The sequence below is a fragment of the Ornithorhynchus anatinus genome, chromosome 7 (assembly GCF_004115215.2).
Source record: "Ornithorhynchus anatinus isolate Pmale09 chromosome 7, mOrnAna1.pri.v4, whole genome shotgun sequence".
Taxonomy (NCBI): domain Eukaryota; kingdom Metazoa; phylum Chordata; class Mammalia; order Monotremata; family Ornithorhynchidae; genus Ornithorhynchus; species Ornithorhynchus anatinus.
In genome coordinates, this window is record NC_041734.1 from 3,694,555 (window position 1) to 3,712,452 (window position 17,898).

Consider the following 17,898-nt stretch of genomic DNA (forward strand, 5'->3'; position numbering starts at 1 on the left):
GCTGTCCAGAAATGAGTTAATGGATGTCTAGACCATTGGTGGGATTTGAACTCGACTCCAAGTATCATCAAGGTTACTCTCCTAGTGTAGACACCGGGCTCTACCGGCAATAAACAACAGTAAAGCATATTCAAACTCACCTCCAAGTGATTTGGATGACCACCTGCTTTATCCCCTAGGGTTGTCCCCGGTCTCCAGCAGCAGCAAACCTGACTGACGAGAGGATAACTAGGAAGGGAACTGGAGAGTTTTCCCTGGAGATGGAGTCAGGGTGGGAGGTGGGCTTGGCACTAGGCCAACCAAGCCCAAAGGCTAGGTGGAGTTTCCAAAGGAAGAAATTAAGCTGGGAACGAAGTGCCTCCCAGAGCATAACGGTGAGCGGATCAAGAGTGGAGGTGGGAAAGGAAGGATGTTGATAAATGTGGAAACAGCGTAAGTAAGTTTGGTGGAGGAGTTAGGGGCCTAAAATGAGGAAAAACAAACAAAAAAGCAGAGAGGGGTTACCCAGAGAAATCATTCTGCCAGCCTCCTGCTTGTGAGTCAGCAGCAGGGGAGGTCCCAGCCTTCACTGGGGAGAGGCTGATTAGGGATCAAACTCAGCTGCTCTGCTCTGCTCTGCTGCCGTTCCTCCTGCTTCTCCCTTCAAACCCAAACTTCTGATTAGCAACTTCCCTGCCTCAGCTGGCTGCCAGCCTTCCCCGCTGAGCGGTGTGTCACCTCTCCTCCCTTCCTCCCCTTTCAGGGACTGGAGCCTCCGAATGGTATTCTGCTGAAGGAACTCTTCCTTCCCTCTCGTGTTCGTGGCACGATGCAACTCCTGAAGCCCCTTCACCGGACAGTTGTTTTGCTGCCTCTTTGTCTGCTCCTTTTGAGGGCTCTGCGGCCGGGGCACAGCTACCTTTACAACAACCGCTATGCTGGGTAAGTGGCTTTCGTTCCTCCTGTTGTTCTTATCCAAAGTGCTTGTTGTCCCTGCGCTCTCTCAGCTGATTTGGGTTCTCCTTCAGTGGAGAGAAAGTATGTAATGAAAAAGACCACCTCTGTCACTCAATCGTATTTATTGAGCACTTACCGTGCGCAAAACACTGTACTTGGGAGAGTACAGTATTTGCTCCCACCCCCTAGACAGACCTAGGAAGTAGTTTACCTTTTTATGATGGCATTTTTCCACATGAGAGTTTTCAACCTGATTTAGGCTGTGATTCTGTTTGGACTGAATCGGGCATTGGCTGGCTTTACGCTGAACCTGTCCGGTGGGTTGGTCTGTCCCTACCTCCCCGTGGACTGTAAGGCAAATATAACTTTCCTTAGATGTGTGGAACAAGTCAGTATGTGTTTAGAAATTACCCCACCAGAGGGAAGAAACTAGGTAAGGTAAGAAACCGGGAGAATTTCCTTCAGAACCTGCAGGCGTGCCGATTACCTAATGACAAGAATTTTCAAACTTCCGTAAAGGGTCAGGCTCGAAGTAACACGACCGGCTACGGTCACCGGAAGGCTGTAAGATCAGAGGGCCGTTTGTCAGAAATAGAAATCGAAGAAGGCAGAGCCGTCGGGAATCCCATTAGGGTTAGGACTGTGGTTTGGTGTACGCCACTAAGTGGAAATGAGATTTGGGCGGCTTTGCTTGCAAGCACGGGCTGGGGAAAGGGTCCAGGGCGGAGATGTGTATTCCTTGCCCCTTGTGTCTCGCGATGGCATGCAGGACGTTTTGAACCTTGCCTGGGGTGACCCACTAGGCTTTTCTTGAATCTCCTAGATGTCTCCTTTTTATCTTTGCCTCCGCATCTCTTAAAAGGCTCAAATAGTTTTGGAACGGGTATCAGTAGACGCACGATATCACTGCCACAATGTCCAGATGTGAACGTGCCGTTTCTAAGCTGCGTGACTAAGTGGCAGATCTTAAAATGCCAATTATTCCCAGTGAGAAGTATAGTTCCTCCATCTGACATTGGAAGGGTAACAGCCCAGCAATGAGGATACAACTTCTGGTGCTCCCTTCAAGCCTCCCGAAGAGGCATCTGGAAGTCCCCTGAACACCATACTTCCCCTGAATGACATCTACAAACATTTTGGAAGCTCAAGGGGTGGATGGATCCAGGGGGCTCGGTAACGTGGTCCGGAACCTCTCACCTCTAAGTCCCCGGATGTAGCCAAAGAGGCTGGAGCTCACGATGGCTGTTCTGATGCCGAGAGTCCTGGTTTTCACATCAGAAAGAGGTTGTCAGCACCATCATCGTTCCAGCTGGCGATTTTGGAAAATAAACCAGGGCGTCCCCGCCGCCCGGTCATCTAAACGACTCTCCCTTCCCCTTCTGCCTTGCTCTCCCGCAAGGTTGGAAGGAAGTTTATTCTAGCCGTAGCTGTTATTGCATCACATTTATTGAGTGCTTACTCGGTGCAGAGCACCATACTAAGTTATGTGGATAAAGAAAGAGATTTTGCCCGGCGATGACATCCACTGTCTGAGTCTGCTAACCACACGTCGATTGATCATTGGTATTTTTTGAGCGCTTACTGTGTTCTGAGCACTGTACTAAGCACTTAGAAGAGAATGACTCAGTACACATGCCATCGTTTGCTGGGGGGAGAGGACTTTTAGTCCTTATCACATTTGCTCACTCAGTCCTGCAAAGACTGGTCTTTCCCCCTAGATTCCAAGCTAGAGTACCTGCATCAGGTTAGCAAGCGTGAATCTGCAACCAGTCCCTGTCTTGTTCTGTCAGTGCAGGGGACGGGATCTAAGTCTCACTCCTTCCAACGCCAAAACACAGAAAACCCTTTAACGAAAGCAATACTGGGACCCGAGGAGGGTTGGAATGTAACGATTGCAGTTTTCTCTTTGGCTGCTACATCATGATTCGTGCTCCAACAAATAAATAACCCAGTGCCTAAAGGCTTTTGAAAAGATGAAATGTGAAGCGGACCAAGCCGGTCTGGAAAAGAGAAGGTCCTGTCCGCCTCTCGCGGTAAAAGGAGAGAGCTGATTGGAAAATGGGAAAAATCAAAAGCTCGAGGCCCCCTCCCGCCTGAAACGGTATCGATCTAAACGCTTTATTCAGTTGCGAGCTTTTGTACCTCTTTGTCCAGCACTGAAATGTGGCCTTTTGAGAAAGATGTGTTTTTTATCATCTAACCTGCGCTCTGAAAATTCAGCTCATTTTAGCGGGACTAAAGTCTGATAGAAGGGCTCGGTAGGGGAACTGTTCGGAATTCATTTTTGTAAAGGCTTTGCTTACCCTTGTGTATCTTCTAAACCAATCTTTTTTTGGAAAAATAACATGAGGGACCAGCGAATTGGGTGCCACGGTGATGAGAGATCTCCGGCCTTACCTCTATTTACTGGATCTATTTAAACATGACCATCCCTTGAGAATTTAGCCGCTCGGACAGGCAGCGGGGAGCCTCGTCGAAGGGTCAGGAGAAAGGAAAGCCCATGGCTACTTGCAGGAATAAAGCTAAATCGGGCTCCTTTGAATAGAAAGCAGCAAGGAATAGTACACGGGGTCCCAAAAGACACTGAAGTTAGAATTGAGTGATGTGAGAAGAATGGGAAAATACTACAATATAGATTGAGAGAAGCAACTTAAAGTTCACACAGAATTCAATAAGAGGCCTGTAGAGGTGCTTGAGGAATGAGAAACAGATTGTAGTGCTGACAAGGGAAATTAATTTGGTAACAGCATCGATTTGAAGATGAGAGGGTGAGGCAAGGAGTCCAGTAAAGATGAAGTTTCAATAGTGAAAATGGGAGAATGTCAGAATTTAAATTGAGTTGCTGTATAATACCTATCAAGTGCTATATGTTGAAGGATCTTGTATATATACATAGTTCTATTCTGACCCTTTATATCTATCTCTTTCCCAATCACAAGGGGAGAGGTAGGGGCTTGTCTCATAGTATATAGTAAAGAAAGAACAGGGTTTAATTGTTTTTTCTAAACTGGAAGATCCTTGTGAGCAGGGAAAATATCTACCAACTGTGTGCTTAGTATGGTGTTCTGTATACAGTAAGTAGCATTGATTTGTTGATAGGAGCCATCCTTCTGTCAATGGGGTGAAAAATATATAATGCTCAAAGACAGCAGGAGAGCAATAATAGATTTACCGAGGGCCTACTAGGTATAGTTCACTAAGTCCTTTAATCCTAGGAAAATGAAGGGGGAGATTTTCTAAAAGAGCCTTCTTGTCACTGTTCTATTAATAATAATAATAATAATGATGGTATTTGTTAAGCATTTACTATGTGCCAAGCTCCCGTTTTAAGCAGTGTGGCTCAGTGGAAAGAGCCTGGGCTTGGGAGTCAGAGGTCATGGGTTCGAATCCCTGCTCTGCCACTTGTCAGCTGTGTGACTGTGGGCAAGTCACTTCACTTCTCTGTGGCTCAGTTACCTCATCTGTAAAATGGGGATTAACTGTGAGCCTCATGTGGGACAATCTGATTACCCTATATCTACCCCAGTGCTTAGAACAGTGCTCTGTACGTAGTAAGCGCTTAACAAATACCAACATTATTATTATTATTATTATTAAGCACTGGGGTGGATACAGCAAATGTTTGGACACAGCCCCTGTCCCATATGGGGCTCACGATCTCAATTCCCATTTTACAGATGAGGTCACTGAGGCCCAGAGAAGTGAAGCGACTTGCCCAAGGTCACACAGCAGACAAGTGGCAGAGCCAGGGTTAGAACCCAGGTCCTTCTGACTCCCAGGCCCGGGCTCTATCCACTATGCCATGTTAAGAGACTAATCTGTAGATGGTAACCTCCTTGAGGGCAGGGAACACGTCTACCAAATCTGTTATATTGTTCTCTCCCAAGCACTTAGTACACTGCTCTGCTCATAGAAGGAACTCAATCATTATGATTGATTGCTACAAGAGATGGTACGTACTCACTTTTAGAAGCAACTTATCTACTCCTCCCAAACTCATCCTTCTCACTGTGCCTTGTTCTTGACCTTCATTTCTCACCATTAGCTCACACACTTCCTCCTGCCTGGGAAAATAATAATAATAATGCATTTTTAATAGTATTTGTTAAGCACTTACTATGTGCCAGGCACTATAGGTAAGTGTTGGGGTAGATAGAAGCTTATCAGATTGTACACAGTCCATGTCGTACATGCGGCTCACAGTCTTAATCCTCATTTTACAGATGAGGGAACTGAGGCACAGACAAGTGAAGTGATTTGCCCAAGGTCACACAACAGACAAGTGGCGGAGTCTGGATTAGAACCCAGGTCCTTCTGACTCCCAGACCCGTGATCTATCCACTAGGCCAAGCTTGTGCCAAGCACTGCTCTAAGATAATCAGGTCAGACACGGGTCCTGTCCCAGAGAGGACTCAACGTCCTATGGGGAGGGAGGATTGGCATTTAATCCCCATTTAACAGATGATGAAATTGAGACACAGAGAAGTTAAGCGACTTACCTGAAGTCACACAGCAGACAAGTGGCAGAACCAGGATTAGAACCCAGGTACTCCATCTCAAAGGCACCGGTTCTTTTCATTAGCCCATGATGCTTCTAGTAGTGCCTCTCCACTTAAATCTGCCAGAGTACAGCTCTCTGCGTCTCCCAAACCCTTCTGTAATCCCATCTTCTCCAGAAGACTCCTTGATTAATTTTTCTTCGGGTCACGTCCTCCCTACAATCACGTTAGCACTTTTGCACTCACACTGCACTTTTGTTCACGTCATTCTATATACTATATTATTTGAGCACATTTTCCTTCTGTCTGACTTGTTGGGCAGGGATTGTCTTTCTCTGTTGCCGAATTGTACATTCCAAGCGCTTAATACAGTGCTCTGAACACAGTAAGTGTTCAATAAATACGCTTGAATGAATGAATGAATCATCACTGTGTCTGTCCCCACTCAAGATTGTAAGCTCCGTATATGTGGGGACTGTGTCTTCTTCTATTTTGACTCTTCACAGTAATAATTGTGATATTTCTGAAGCGCTTTCTATGGGCCAAGTCCTTGCCCCACATGTACTTCACAGTATACGGGGGCAAGAGAACAGGTTTTTAGTCCCGTTTTAAAGATGAGGAAGCTGAGGCACAGGGAAGTTCATTCACTCATTCACTCAGTCGTATTTATAGAGCGCTTGCTGTGTGCAAAGCACTGTACCAAGAGCTTGAGAGAGTAGAATATAAGAGACAAATTCCTGCCCACAGTGATCTCACACTCCCGGGGGGACAAACATGAGCATTAAACATTGTGTGGCTTAGAGGAAAGAGCCCGGGCTTGGGAGTCAGACGTCTTGGGTTCTAATCCCAGCTCCGCCACTTGTCAGCTTGAACTCACCACTTGTCAGCTGTGTGACTTTGGGCAAGTCACTTAACTTATCTGGGCCTGTTACCTCATCTGCAGAATGGGGATTAAGATTGTGAGCCCCACCTAGGACAACCTGATTACCTCGTATCTACCCCAGTGCTTGGCACATACTAAGCGGGACTGAGAACCTACCTGCATGAAGCAATTGATTATAGAGCTAGTGATATGTGAAGAGCCACTCACACTCCTTCATCCCTGTCAGCCACGGACCTACGTGCTTAGGTTTCAAAGACAGCGACAGGAAGAACGATTTGAGACTCTGGAACCATATTAATCCTCATGTTAACCATCTTCTTGCCAGTGGTTAGCATCAAACAGAAAGTCCTTGCCATTGGTTTTAAAGCACTCAGTTCACCTTGTCCCCGCCTATCTTTCCTTGTTGATTTCCTTCTACAACCCAGCACGTTCGCTTTGCTCCTCTAATGCCCCCCTTCTCAACTGTACCTTTATCTCATCCAGTTAAGGTAAATTAGAATGATGACTCCTTTGGATGATTTGGTCCACAAAAATTTGACAAATGACAGAGCAGAGAAGAACATAAATCTTTTGCCTGTCCTTTATTGGCTATAAAAGAGGAAGGTGAAATTCCTCATGCTGCCACCTGTGAGTGTGAAAGTAAGAATTCCCCCACCCGTATGCCAATTTCTCCTTGCCCAGCGTTACTCTGTGGGTGTGACCTTTGGGCATTTGATAGTTGCCCCACCTTCAACCCCACACCACCTTTGTATATATCTTTAAATTATATTCAGCGCTTCAAACAGTGCTTGGCACATAATAAGCACTTAACATGCCATTATTATTATTATTATTATAAATCATATATAGATCATTATATTTAGACGGTAAGCTTGTTGTGGGCAGGAAGTGTCTGTCAGTTCTGTTGTAGTATACTCTCCCACGCGCTTAGTATCGTGCTCTGCACCTAGTATGTGGCTCAATAAAGAACACTGATAATGTCTAAAATTGTAGAGATTTACCGGTCTTGCTGTTTAAGAGCCTCATTAGCCAGATCATCAAATGAGGAAGACAGTGAGTTGGGAAGAGGGGAGAGATGGGTGTATTTCGGGTTGTCACGCTAACTCTTTCCTTGCCACAAGCCTGGCCTGAGGAAAAAGCATGAGGAAGAACCCGTATCTTCTACTCCATCTCAGCTCATACACTTCACTCCTCTAATGCCAACCTCCTTCTCCGTCCCAGCCCGTACACGTCACTCTTCTAATGCCAACGAGAAGCAGCGTGGCTTACTGGATAAAGCATGGGTCTGGGTGTTGGAAGAACCTGGGTTCTAATCCTAGCTTCGCCACCTGTCTGTTGTGTGACCTAGGGCCAGTCACCTCACTTCTCTGGGCCTCAGTTACCTCATCTTTAAACTGGGGATTAAGAATGTGAGTCCCATGTGGGACAGGGACTGAATCCAACCTGATTAACTTGTATCTATCCCAGTGCCTAGAACACATAGTAAGTGCTTGTCAAGAACTATAATTATTATTATTATTATTATTAACCTCCTACTCCAACCCAGCCAGCACACTTCACTCCTCTAATACTAACCTTCTATCTACCCTGCACTCTTCACTCCTTTAATGCCAGTTTACTCGCTGTACCTCCACCTCATCTCTCTCTCCACCAACCCCCTGCTCTTACCCTCGCTTTGAGCTTGGAACTCCTTCCCCTTTCCATTTATGATTAGTCCACAATTTCTCCCTCTTTTCAAAGCCCTACTAAAATCAATCTATCAGTGGAATTTTTTGAGCGCTTACTGTGCGCCCCACACCATACTAAGTGCTTGGGAGCACACAGCACAATAGAGTTTGTAGACACGATCCCTGTCTACAAGGGGTTTACAGGCTAGAGGAAAGACAGACATTAAAATACATTTCAGATAGAGGGAATGGCCGAGTATAAGGATATATACGCAGGTGCTTTGGGACTGGTAGTGGGGTGAATATTAACTGCTTAAGGGCTATAGATCCAAATGCAAATAATAACATCTCATCCTAGAGGCTTTCCCTAACTTTTCATTTCCTCACCCTGTTCACACTATTGTGTGTTGCGTATGCATTTAGATCTGTACCTCCTAAGCACTTTTATATTCCACTCCAGCCCCATAGCACTGATGTACATATCCTTATACTCTGCTGCTTCCCTTATCTGTCATTTTTAAAATGTCTGTTTACCTGAGGGGAGGGGATGCATCTACCAAGTGCTTAATACAGTGCGCTTCACACGGTATGCATTCAATAAATACCATTGCCTGGATGTCAGAAGGTTTGGATTCTCATACAAGATCTGCCACTGGCCTGCTCTATGACCCTGGGTAAGTCATGTAGCGTGGCTCAGTCGAAAGAGCCCGGGCTTGGGAGTCAGAGGTCATGGGTTCGAATCCCAGCTCTGCCACTTGTCAGCTGTGTGACTGTGGGCAAGTCACTTCACTTCTCTGTGCCTCAGTTACCTCATCTGTAAACCTGATTACCCTGTATCTGCCCCAGGGCTTAGAACAGTGCTCTGCACATAGTAAGCACTTAACAAATGCCAACATTATTATTATTATTATGTAACCTCTCAGTCTGTTTCCTCATCTGTAAAATGGGAATAAAATATTTGATCTTTGTTCCTCTTAGCTTGTGAGCCCTGTGTGATGCAGGAACTATCTTTGATAAGATTATTTTCTGTCTACCCCAGCACTTAGCACAGTGTCTATTATACTCTCCCAAGCGCTTAGTATTGTGCTCTATGCACAGATGCAGTGTGGGCCAGGGAGTAGAACTTGGGTCTGAGAGTCAGAAGGACCTGGGTTCTAATCCTGGCTCCGCTACTGTCTGTTGTGTGATCTTGGGCAAGTTACTTATCTATGTCTCAGTTACCTCATTTGAAAAATGGAAAATTAGACTGTGAACCCCATGTGGGACATGGACTGTGTCCACCTGATTAGCTTGTACCTACTCCAGCACTTAGTACAGGGTCTGCCTGGCATATAGTTTGTGTTTAACAAATACCATAGAAAAGGGACTAGAGAAGCTATACCCTTCCTGCCCATCCTTCTCTTTCACAAAGATTTCTCCTGTACTGGGAATTCTTAGAAAGTATATGTACTCTGTTATCAATTCAGTGATGTTTGAATAAGTAATGAATCGATTGTGGCAAATAGTTTTCAGACGTTCTCATGCCCTCAAATTCTGCCCAAATCTGAAATTTGCTCTGTCTGGAATCAATTGTTCAGTAGTATTTATTGAGCCATTACTCTGTGCAGAGTACTGTAAGAGCTTTGGAGGATACAAGTGAGTTGGTTCAGTGTGATTCCTGCACTCAGAAAACTTTCAGTTTAGTGGGAAAGATGGAAACTAAAGTAAATTACAGGTAGTAATATTCTAATAAATTACAAGCATCATGGCCTAATAGAGTGCGGACCTTGGGGTCAGAAGGACATTGATTTTAATACTGGCTCTGCAACTTATCATCTGTGTGACCTTGGGCAAGTCTCTTCACTTCTCTGTGCCTCAGTTACCTCATCTGTAAAATGGGGATTAAGACTGTGAGCCCCGTGTAGGACATGGTCTGTGTCCAACCTGATTATCTTAAAATTTGGTATTTGTTAAGCACTTACTATGTGCAAAGCACTGTTCTAAGCCTGGAGGGGGGGATACAAGGTGATTGGGTTGTCCCACTTGGGGCTCTCAGTCTTACTCCCCATTTTACAGATGAGGTAATTGAGGCTCAAACAAGTTAAGTAGCTTGCTCAAAGTCATACAGCTGACAAGTGGAGGAGCTGGGATTAGAACCCATGACCTCTGACTTCCAAGCCCGGGCTCTTTCCACTGAGCCACGCTGCTTCTCTATGCTTATCTTGTATCTACCCCAGTGCTTAGAAGAATGCCTGGTACATAATAAGCACTTAAATATCATTTAAAAAATCAATTGTATTTACAGAGTGTTTACTGAAGGTTGGGCACTGCATTTGGGAGAGTACAACACAAAAATATAGCAGACACATTCTCTGCCCAAAACAAGCTTACAGTTTAGAGGGGGAGACAGATATTAATATAAATAAATTACAGAGATGTACGTAGGTGGTGTGGGGTTGGGGCGGGATGATAAATAAAGGCAGCAAGTTGGAATGATGCAAAAGGGAGTGGGAAAAGAGGAAATGAAGGCTTAGTCAGGGAAGGTCCCTTGGAGGAAATGTGCCTTAAGTAAGGCTTTGAAGGTGAGGAGAAGAATGGTCTGTCAGATTTGAAAGGGGAGGGCATTCCAGGCCAGAGGCAGGATACGTATGAGAGGTTGGTGGAGAGGTAAACGAGATGAGATAGAGTGAGTAGGTTGCCATTAGAGGAGTGAAGTGTGTGGCTTGGCTAGAAGCAGCGTGGCTCAGTGGAAAGAGCATGGGCTTTGGAGTCAGGGCTCATGAGTTCGAATCCCAGCTCTGCCACTTGTCGGCTGTGTGACTGTGGGCAAGTCACTTAACTTCTCTGTGCCTCAGTTCCCTCATCTGTAAAATGGGGATTAAGACTGTGAGCCCCACGTGGGACAACCTGATTCCCCTATGTCTACCCCAGCGCTTAGAACAGTGCTCGGCACATAGTAAGCGCTTAACAAATACCAACATTATTATTATTATTGGCTGTAATAGGAGATTACAACCTTGTAATAGCAAGGTGAGGAGGTAGGGGACCAGGTGATGGAGTGCTTTAAAGCCGATGATAAGGATTTTCTGTTTGATACGGAGGTGGATGGGCGACCACTGGAGGTTCTTGAGGGATGAGGAGACACAGCCTGAATGTTGTTGTAGAAAACTGATCCGGGCAGCAGAGTGAAGTACTGACTGTAGTGGGGAGAGACAGGAGGCAGGAAGGTCGACAAGAAGGCTCGTATAGTAAACAAGGCTGAATAGGGTAAATGCTTGGATTAAAGGGGTAACGGTTTGGATGGAGATGAAAAGATGGATTTTAGTGATGTTGTGAAGGTTGAACTGACAGGATTTAGTGATAGATTGAATGGGTGGGATGAGTGAGAGAGGAGTCACGGATAACCCCAAGGTTATGCGATTGTGAGACAGGAAGGATGGTGGTGCTGTCTACAGTCATGGGAAAGCCCACAAACAAGTATAAAGATATGTATACAAATGCTCTGGGAATAGGCTTGAGTGCCTAGGTGCTTGCTATCAACTCTTCTGACTGAATTTGCTGGTGACAAATGCTGTTTCTAAACAAGTTCACATTATCATGAACCTTATCAGAATGGACTAGAAGAGGAGAATATGTCATTTCTTATTAGTCCTTCATGGATTTCTAGGTATGTGAACTAGTGCTTAATTGCATAGGCACTTTGGTTTTCTGGGTTTAGAGTTAATGCATGAGTGGGTGAAGGCCAGGCACTTAATACAGTGCTCTACACAGTAAGAGCTCAGTAAATATCATTGATGGTAGGCCCATATCATTCATTCAGTTGTATTTATTGAGCGCTTACTGTGTGCAGAGCACTGTACTAAGCGCTTAGCATGTACAAATGGCAAGAGATAGAGACAATCCCTGCCCAACAACGGGCTCACTTTACTTTGTAAGATCTGGCAGTGGATTAGGGAAATGAGCTCTCACTGAGCTTATTTACTGAGCTATTCTGTGCAGAACACCATACTGAGTGTTTGGAAAGTAAAATATAATAGAGTTGGTAGACACGACTCCTGCCCACAAGGAGCTTACAGTCTATAGGAGGAGAGAGACATTAAAATAAATTTCAGCTAGGAGCTAGAGTATCTGTATATTTACGTAATTACTGTGGGGTTGAAGTGTCCAAGTGCATATCAGTGGTGAGATGAGGGCTTGGGAAAGGCCTCTTGGAGGAGATGGGATTTTTAGGAGAATTTTAAGAGTTTCACCATCTTTGAACAATTCAGGCAGTAATTCAAATCTGGTTTTATGCTTCACAGAGCTCTGTGGGTTTCCTTTTCCTCTCTCAGTCCTACCTGGTCTGCTCCTTTAGAGAGTCCTTCATCATATCCAGCTCCTGAGGGTACTTAATTAACATTTGTTGACAGTGAGAGTTGGTAGCTGCTATTTTACTCTAATTTGCCCACTGGCATAACTGACAATCACTACACATTAGAGAAGAACTCCTCTCTCTTCCTTTCCAGACCCTGTGCTTTGGAATGATTTTCCTGTGTGTCTCAGATGCACTGACTCATTTCAAATTCAACTAAAGAAAACTCTCCCTTTCCCCCACCCCCATCCTCCTATGACCTTTTAGTCCCCCCTCTGACTGCTGGTGTTTCGTTGTCAATCAATCAACCATAGTTATTGAGCGCTTATTGTGAACGGAGCAGTGTACTAAGCGCTTAGAAGCAGCGTGGCTCAATAGCAATAGCCCGGGCTTGGAAGTCAGAGGTCATGGGTTTGACTCGCGGCTCTGCCACCTGTCAGCTGTGACTGTGGGCAAGTCACTTAACTTCTCTGTGCCTCAGTTACCTCATCTGTAAAATGGGGATTAAGACTGTGAGCCTCACGTGGGACAACCTGATTACCCTGTATCTACCCCAGCACTTAGAACAGTGCGCTGCACATAGTAAGCGCTTAACAAATACCAACATTATTATTACAATATTAACAGAGTTGATAGACTTGTACCCTGCCTGCCATGAGCTTGCAGTCTAAAAGTCATACTGATCCCTTGGGCTTTTAAGGCTTAACGAGTCCATAGAACAAACTACAGGAAAGACCCTATAAAATATATTTTCATTACCTCCACTTCACTAAATATTGATGAGCATGGAAGGCCCCCTTCCCAAATTAGATTTTATTCATTCCCCCCTCCCAGTCCCACAGCACTTATGTACATATCTTTCATTTATTTATATCAACGTCTGTCTCCCCCTCTAGACTGTAAGCTTGTTGTGGGCAGGGAATATGCCTGTTTGTTGTATTGTACTCTCCCAAGCTCTGCACTCAGTAAGCACTCATTAAAAATGATTCAATGAATGAGGATTTCCTTGAATCCAGAGAAGGCATCTACAACTTTTATTATCATCTCTAACCTCTCAGAGCACCATACTTTTTTCTTGGGATGGAAAGATTAGCAGCTTTCATTAAGATGTTTGACTTTATACAATTTGAAACAGCTGAGCTATCACATACCAAATGAGCTCTTGTATAGCCATCTCTGTGAATAGTTTCTAGTCCTAAATTTGAAATATTCCGCTATCACAGCTTCAGGCTTCTGCTCTATGCCAAACAAATGACACACAGAATGTGATCATTTTAATAACCAGCCCTCACCACCAAGCCACTGACTGAAAGGGAAAAGAAGCAGCTTCATTTGGGTTTTTTATGAGTGAGAATGTAATAGCCCAGCATTCCAGGGAGGTATTATATGGCCAAAGCAGCTGTCTTTCTAGTAGTTGCAGAAAGGTACTGAGATGATCACACACAAGGGAACACCAGAACCTTTTTTCTTAGAAAACTGCAATCAGAAATAACCGGCAACATGATATCACACGCGTTTCACGTGATAGATTTTCACATTCAAATTCCTTGGGGTTTCAAGACTCAGTAAGGTAATAGTGAAGGAATACATTTGATTTGGTTTTTCATTCTGAAACTAGCCTTGCCAGTCAAGAATTTGGAAAAGAAGCAGGGTCCTGACTGCAAGTGGTTTCTCTGATTTGTTGTTGCTTTGTGAAGACATTTTGTTATGGGCAGGGAATGTGTCTGTTGTTATATTGTACTCTTCCAAGCGCTTACTACAGTGATTTGCACATAGTGAGTGATCAGTAAATACAATTGAATAAGTGACTGAGCTGAAGGGGCAGGTTCCCAGCTGCAAGTCAATCAACTGTATTTATTGAGTGCTTACTGCATGCAGAACACTGTACTAAGCACTTAGGGGAGTATAATATAATGGACACATTCCCTGCTCACAACAGAGTTACAGTCTAGAGAGAACTGCAAGACAATTATGTCATGAAAACTCATAAAAGCACATATGAGATTCCCACTGATACCCATTCTTTGTCCCCAGAATGGCAAAGTTGGTTGCAGTGCCCAGAGAATATTCGTGAAGTAGATGCAGGACAGCCAATGTTACCGCAGCAAGCGAGGCAGTGGTTTGGGCTGCAGAGCCATTTAATTGGTGTTAGTAAATTGCAGAGGACCACGCTAATAACATATGTGGTGTTCGTAAGACCTGTCAAGAAAATTCTTAGTTTATGAAAAAGGCTCCACATCATTTCTTCAGAAATGTATAGTATTTCTCTTCATGCTAGAAGAAGATACCACTAGTGTGGACACTAAAAGGCCAGTGTGGAATCCCCAGTCCCGACCACATCCCGTGGACACACAAGGTTGTCTTCTGCTGTGACTATATAATGATGATATTTGTTAAGTGCTTACTATGTGTCAAGCACTCTTCTATATGTGTGCAGCGTATGTGTTTATTAAGTGCTGGAGTAGATACCGGCTAATGAGATTGGACATAATCCATGTCCCACCTGGGGCTCACAATCAATCTCCATTTTATAGATGAGGTAACTGAGGCTCAGAGATATCAAGTGACTTGCCTAAGATCACACGGCAGACAAGTGGCGGTGCTGGGATTAGAACCCAGGCCCTTTCGTCTCCCAGACTTGTGCTCTATCCACTCGGCCCCACTACATTTTTATGTATGCTTCCGTTCAGAAAGTACCATTCCTTCCTTTATTGCAGTGAGCCAGGCTGGTCTATCTGTAGCATTTGACTTCCACTCTCCAGCTAAGATTCAACATTGTTTAAGGCACAGCCCTTACACATTCATTCATTCAACAGTATTTTTTGAGCACTTACTATGTGCAGAGCACCGTACTAAGTGCTTGGAAGGTACATTTTGGCAACAGAGACAATCCCTGCCCATTGTTGGGCTTACAGTCTAACACATATGTTGATAAACTTGATACTTTAAGTGTATCAATCTTATTTAAGAAACAGCGTGGCCTAGTAGATAGATCATAGGCTTGAGAGTCAGAAGGACCTGGGTTCTAATTCCAGACCCGCCACTTGTCTGATGTGTGACCTTGGGCAAGTCACTTAACTTCTCTCTCTGCCTCAGTCACTTCATCTGTAAAAACAGGGATTGAGACTGTGAGCTCCATGTGGGATAGGGACTGTGACCAAACTGATTTGCTTGTATCCATCCCAGTGCTTAGAACAGTGCGTAGCGAATAGTAAGTGCTTAACAAATTCTAAAATTATTATTGTTGTTACGGCTTACTCTGCGCACAGCACTGTAACTAAGTGCTTGGGAGAGTACAATACAACAGAGTTGGTAGAGCTAACAGTTGGAGACAGACACTGACCGCAGATACATTACCAGTTTGTACTTAATTATATTTATTGAGGGCTCGAGTCATAAGGAGAAGCAGCATGGCGTAGTGGATAGAGCACAGATCTGGGAGCCAGAAGGTCATGGGTTCTAATCCTCGCTCAGCTGCTTGTCTGCTGTGTGACCTTGGGCAAGTCACTTCACTTCTTTGTTCCTCAGTTACCTCATCTTTAAAATGGGGATTAAGACTGTGAGCCCCATGTAGGACAGTAACTATCCAATCCGATTTGCTCATATTCACCCCAGCACTTAAAACAGTGCCTGGCACATAGTAAGCACTTAACAAATACTATAAATATTATTACTATTTCCAACACTGCTTCGTCAGTTGGGCGGGGTCTGATTCCCAAACAAACTGAAAAAGGGGACCACAAGCACGAGTCAGTCACTCTCCTCTCCACCCCCACAAGGTTGGTTTCTTTTTCGTGGGGAAGATGGCACAACTTGTCTAAACAACCAGAGCTCAAGCTTCAACCCGCAGCATCCGAATAACAGAGCAAGACAGCCAAGTTGAGAGGAAGCAGTGTGGAGAGCTCAAGACAAAGCCAAATGGCATGTGTGGTATTTATCTTCAGACTCCACAGCAGTAAAATACCAGATGTCACACAACAAAGGCGGACAGGACCGTGGAGAGCAGGAGGCCAATTGGAATGCCAAACTGTAGCCGTTCTCCTGTGCCTATAAAAAAGACCTTAACCTAATGAACCCCACGTCCCCAGAGGTGGTTGGACGCAGGATTTATTCTCCAGCGTGCATTAGAGTTTTTTCAAAAGTTATTTTTATGATTTTTGTGACAGAGGCGGAAGTGTGGTTGGGGAGACTACGAAGTCGTTGCAGCTGGAACCTGTTAAATTCAAAGAACTGTGGACATTGTTTCGAACTGGGGGGGAGGTGAGGGTGTTTGTCCAGTTTTATTCTGGACAATCCGATTTCCATCTGGTCAGTACCCTGTCCGGTGCTGATCTGGCCCTGATATTTTGATTTCAGGACCCAGCTGCCTTCAGCCTCTGCTCCAGCTACCGAGTTTCTCAACCTGGATGCAGTGCCCTCGTTCACAGGGGCATGGGAAGTGAATGCAAAGACTGAAGCGAATGGGGGTGGGGTCTGGAGTCACCCCACAGAAACACTTTAGATCTGAATGGCTTTGGACAAAATGGTGCACGTGACCTCATTACACTTGCTCAACCGAAGTAACGCCCCTGACATCACCACATGCGTGGGTGTGAGCGGTTTCCAAAAGGTCCACCCTCTATATTAATAATAATAATAACAATAATGGTATCTGTTAAGCGCTTACTATGTGCCAAGGAGTATTCTAAGCTTTGGGGTAGATACAGGGTAATCAGATTGTTCCATGTGGGGCTCACAGTTTCAATCCCCATTTTAGAGATGAGGTACCTGAGGCATAGAAAAATTAAGTGACTTGCCCAAAGTTATACAGCTAAGTGGCAGAGCTGGGATTAGAACCCATGACCTCTGACTCCCAAGTCCATGCTCTTTCCACTAAGCCACACTACTTCTCTAATAATAGTAATAATAATAATAATTGTGGTACTTCTTAAGAGTTTAGTATGTTTCAAGCACTGGAGTAGACATAAGTCAGTCAGGATGGACACAGTTCCTGTCCCTCCTGCATCTCATGCTCTTAATCCCCATTTTTATAGATGAGGTAACTGAAGCCCAGTGAAGTGACTTGCCCAAGGTCATACAGCAGACCAGTGGCAGATCTGAGTTTAGAATCCAGGTTCTTCAGAATCCTAGGCCTGTGGTCTATCCATTAAGTCAAGCTGCTTCTCCTCGAAGCCATGCTGCTTAGTAGATGGACACGCATTATTTGAGAGTCAGATGACCTGGTTGAGATGGATTTTTCTCCCTGTCCATGCCCTGAAAAGAGCACATCACCAATCCAGAATCACCCTGGGATATCAAAGCAGGGTTTAGGATTGGACTCGCGTCTTCCAACTACTAGGGTTATAATCAGGCCAGCCAGGACTGAGATGGAGCAACACAGAACTGTGATTATACAGTGAAATGAACCCTCAATTGTCCAACATGATTTTTACCTTCAGGTTCCTTTCTTGAGAAAACAATGACCAAAAAAAGCAGTAGATAAGTACCCAGTGGATAAACTGGGTTTGTTCAGGAAAGTACCATGCTGGCGGTTAGCTTGGGTGAAGACAGAATAAAACACTCTTAACCATCGAGTAAGAGACC

General features: G+C 44.7%; 1 protein-coding gene across 2 annotated transcripts in view; it reads left to right on the plus strand.

Moving 5' to 3' along the window:
* Positions 1–656: 656 nt before the first annotated feature.
* CPA6 (carboxypeptidase A6) overlaps positions 657–17,898 on the plus strand; it is a 125,117-nt gene continuing 107,875 nt past the window's right edge. For both annotated transcript variants that reach the window (XM_029068228.1, XM_029068229.1), the window contains exon 1: positions 657–921. In XM_029068228.1, the coding sequence (XP_028924061.1) occupies positions 809–921 (113 nt within the window). In that variant the 5' untranslated portion in view covers positions 657–808. The remainder of the gene's footprint in view (positions 922–17,898) is intronic.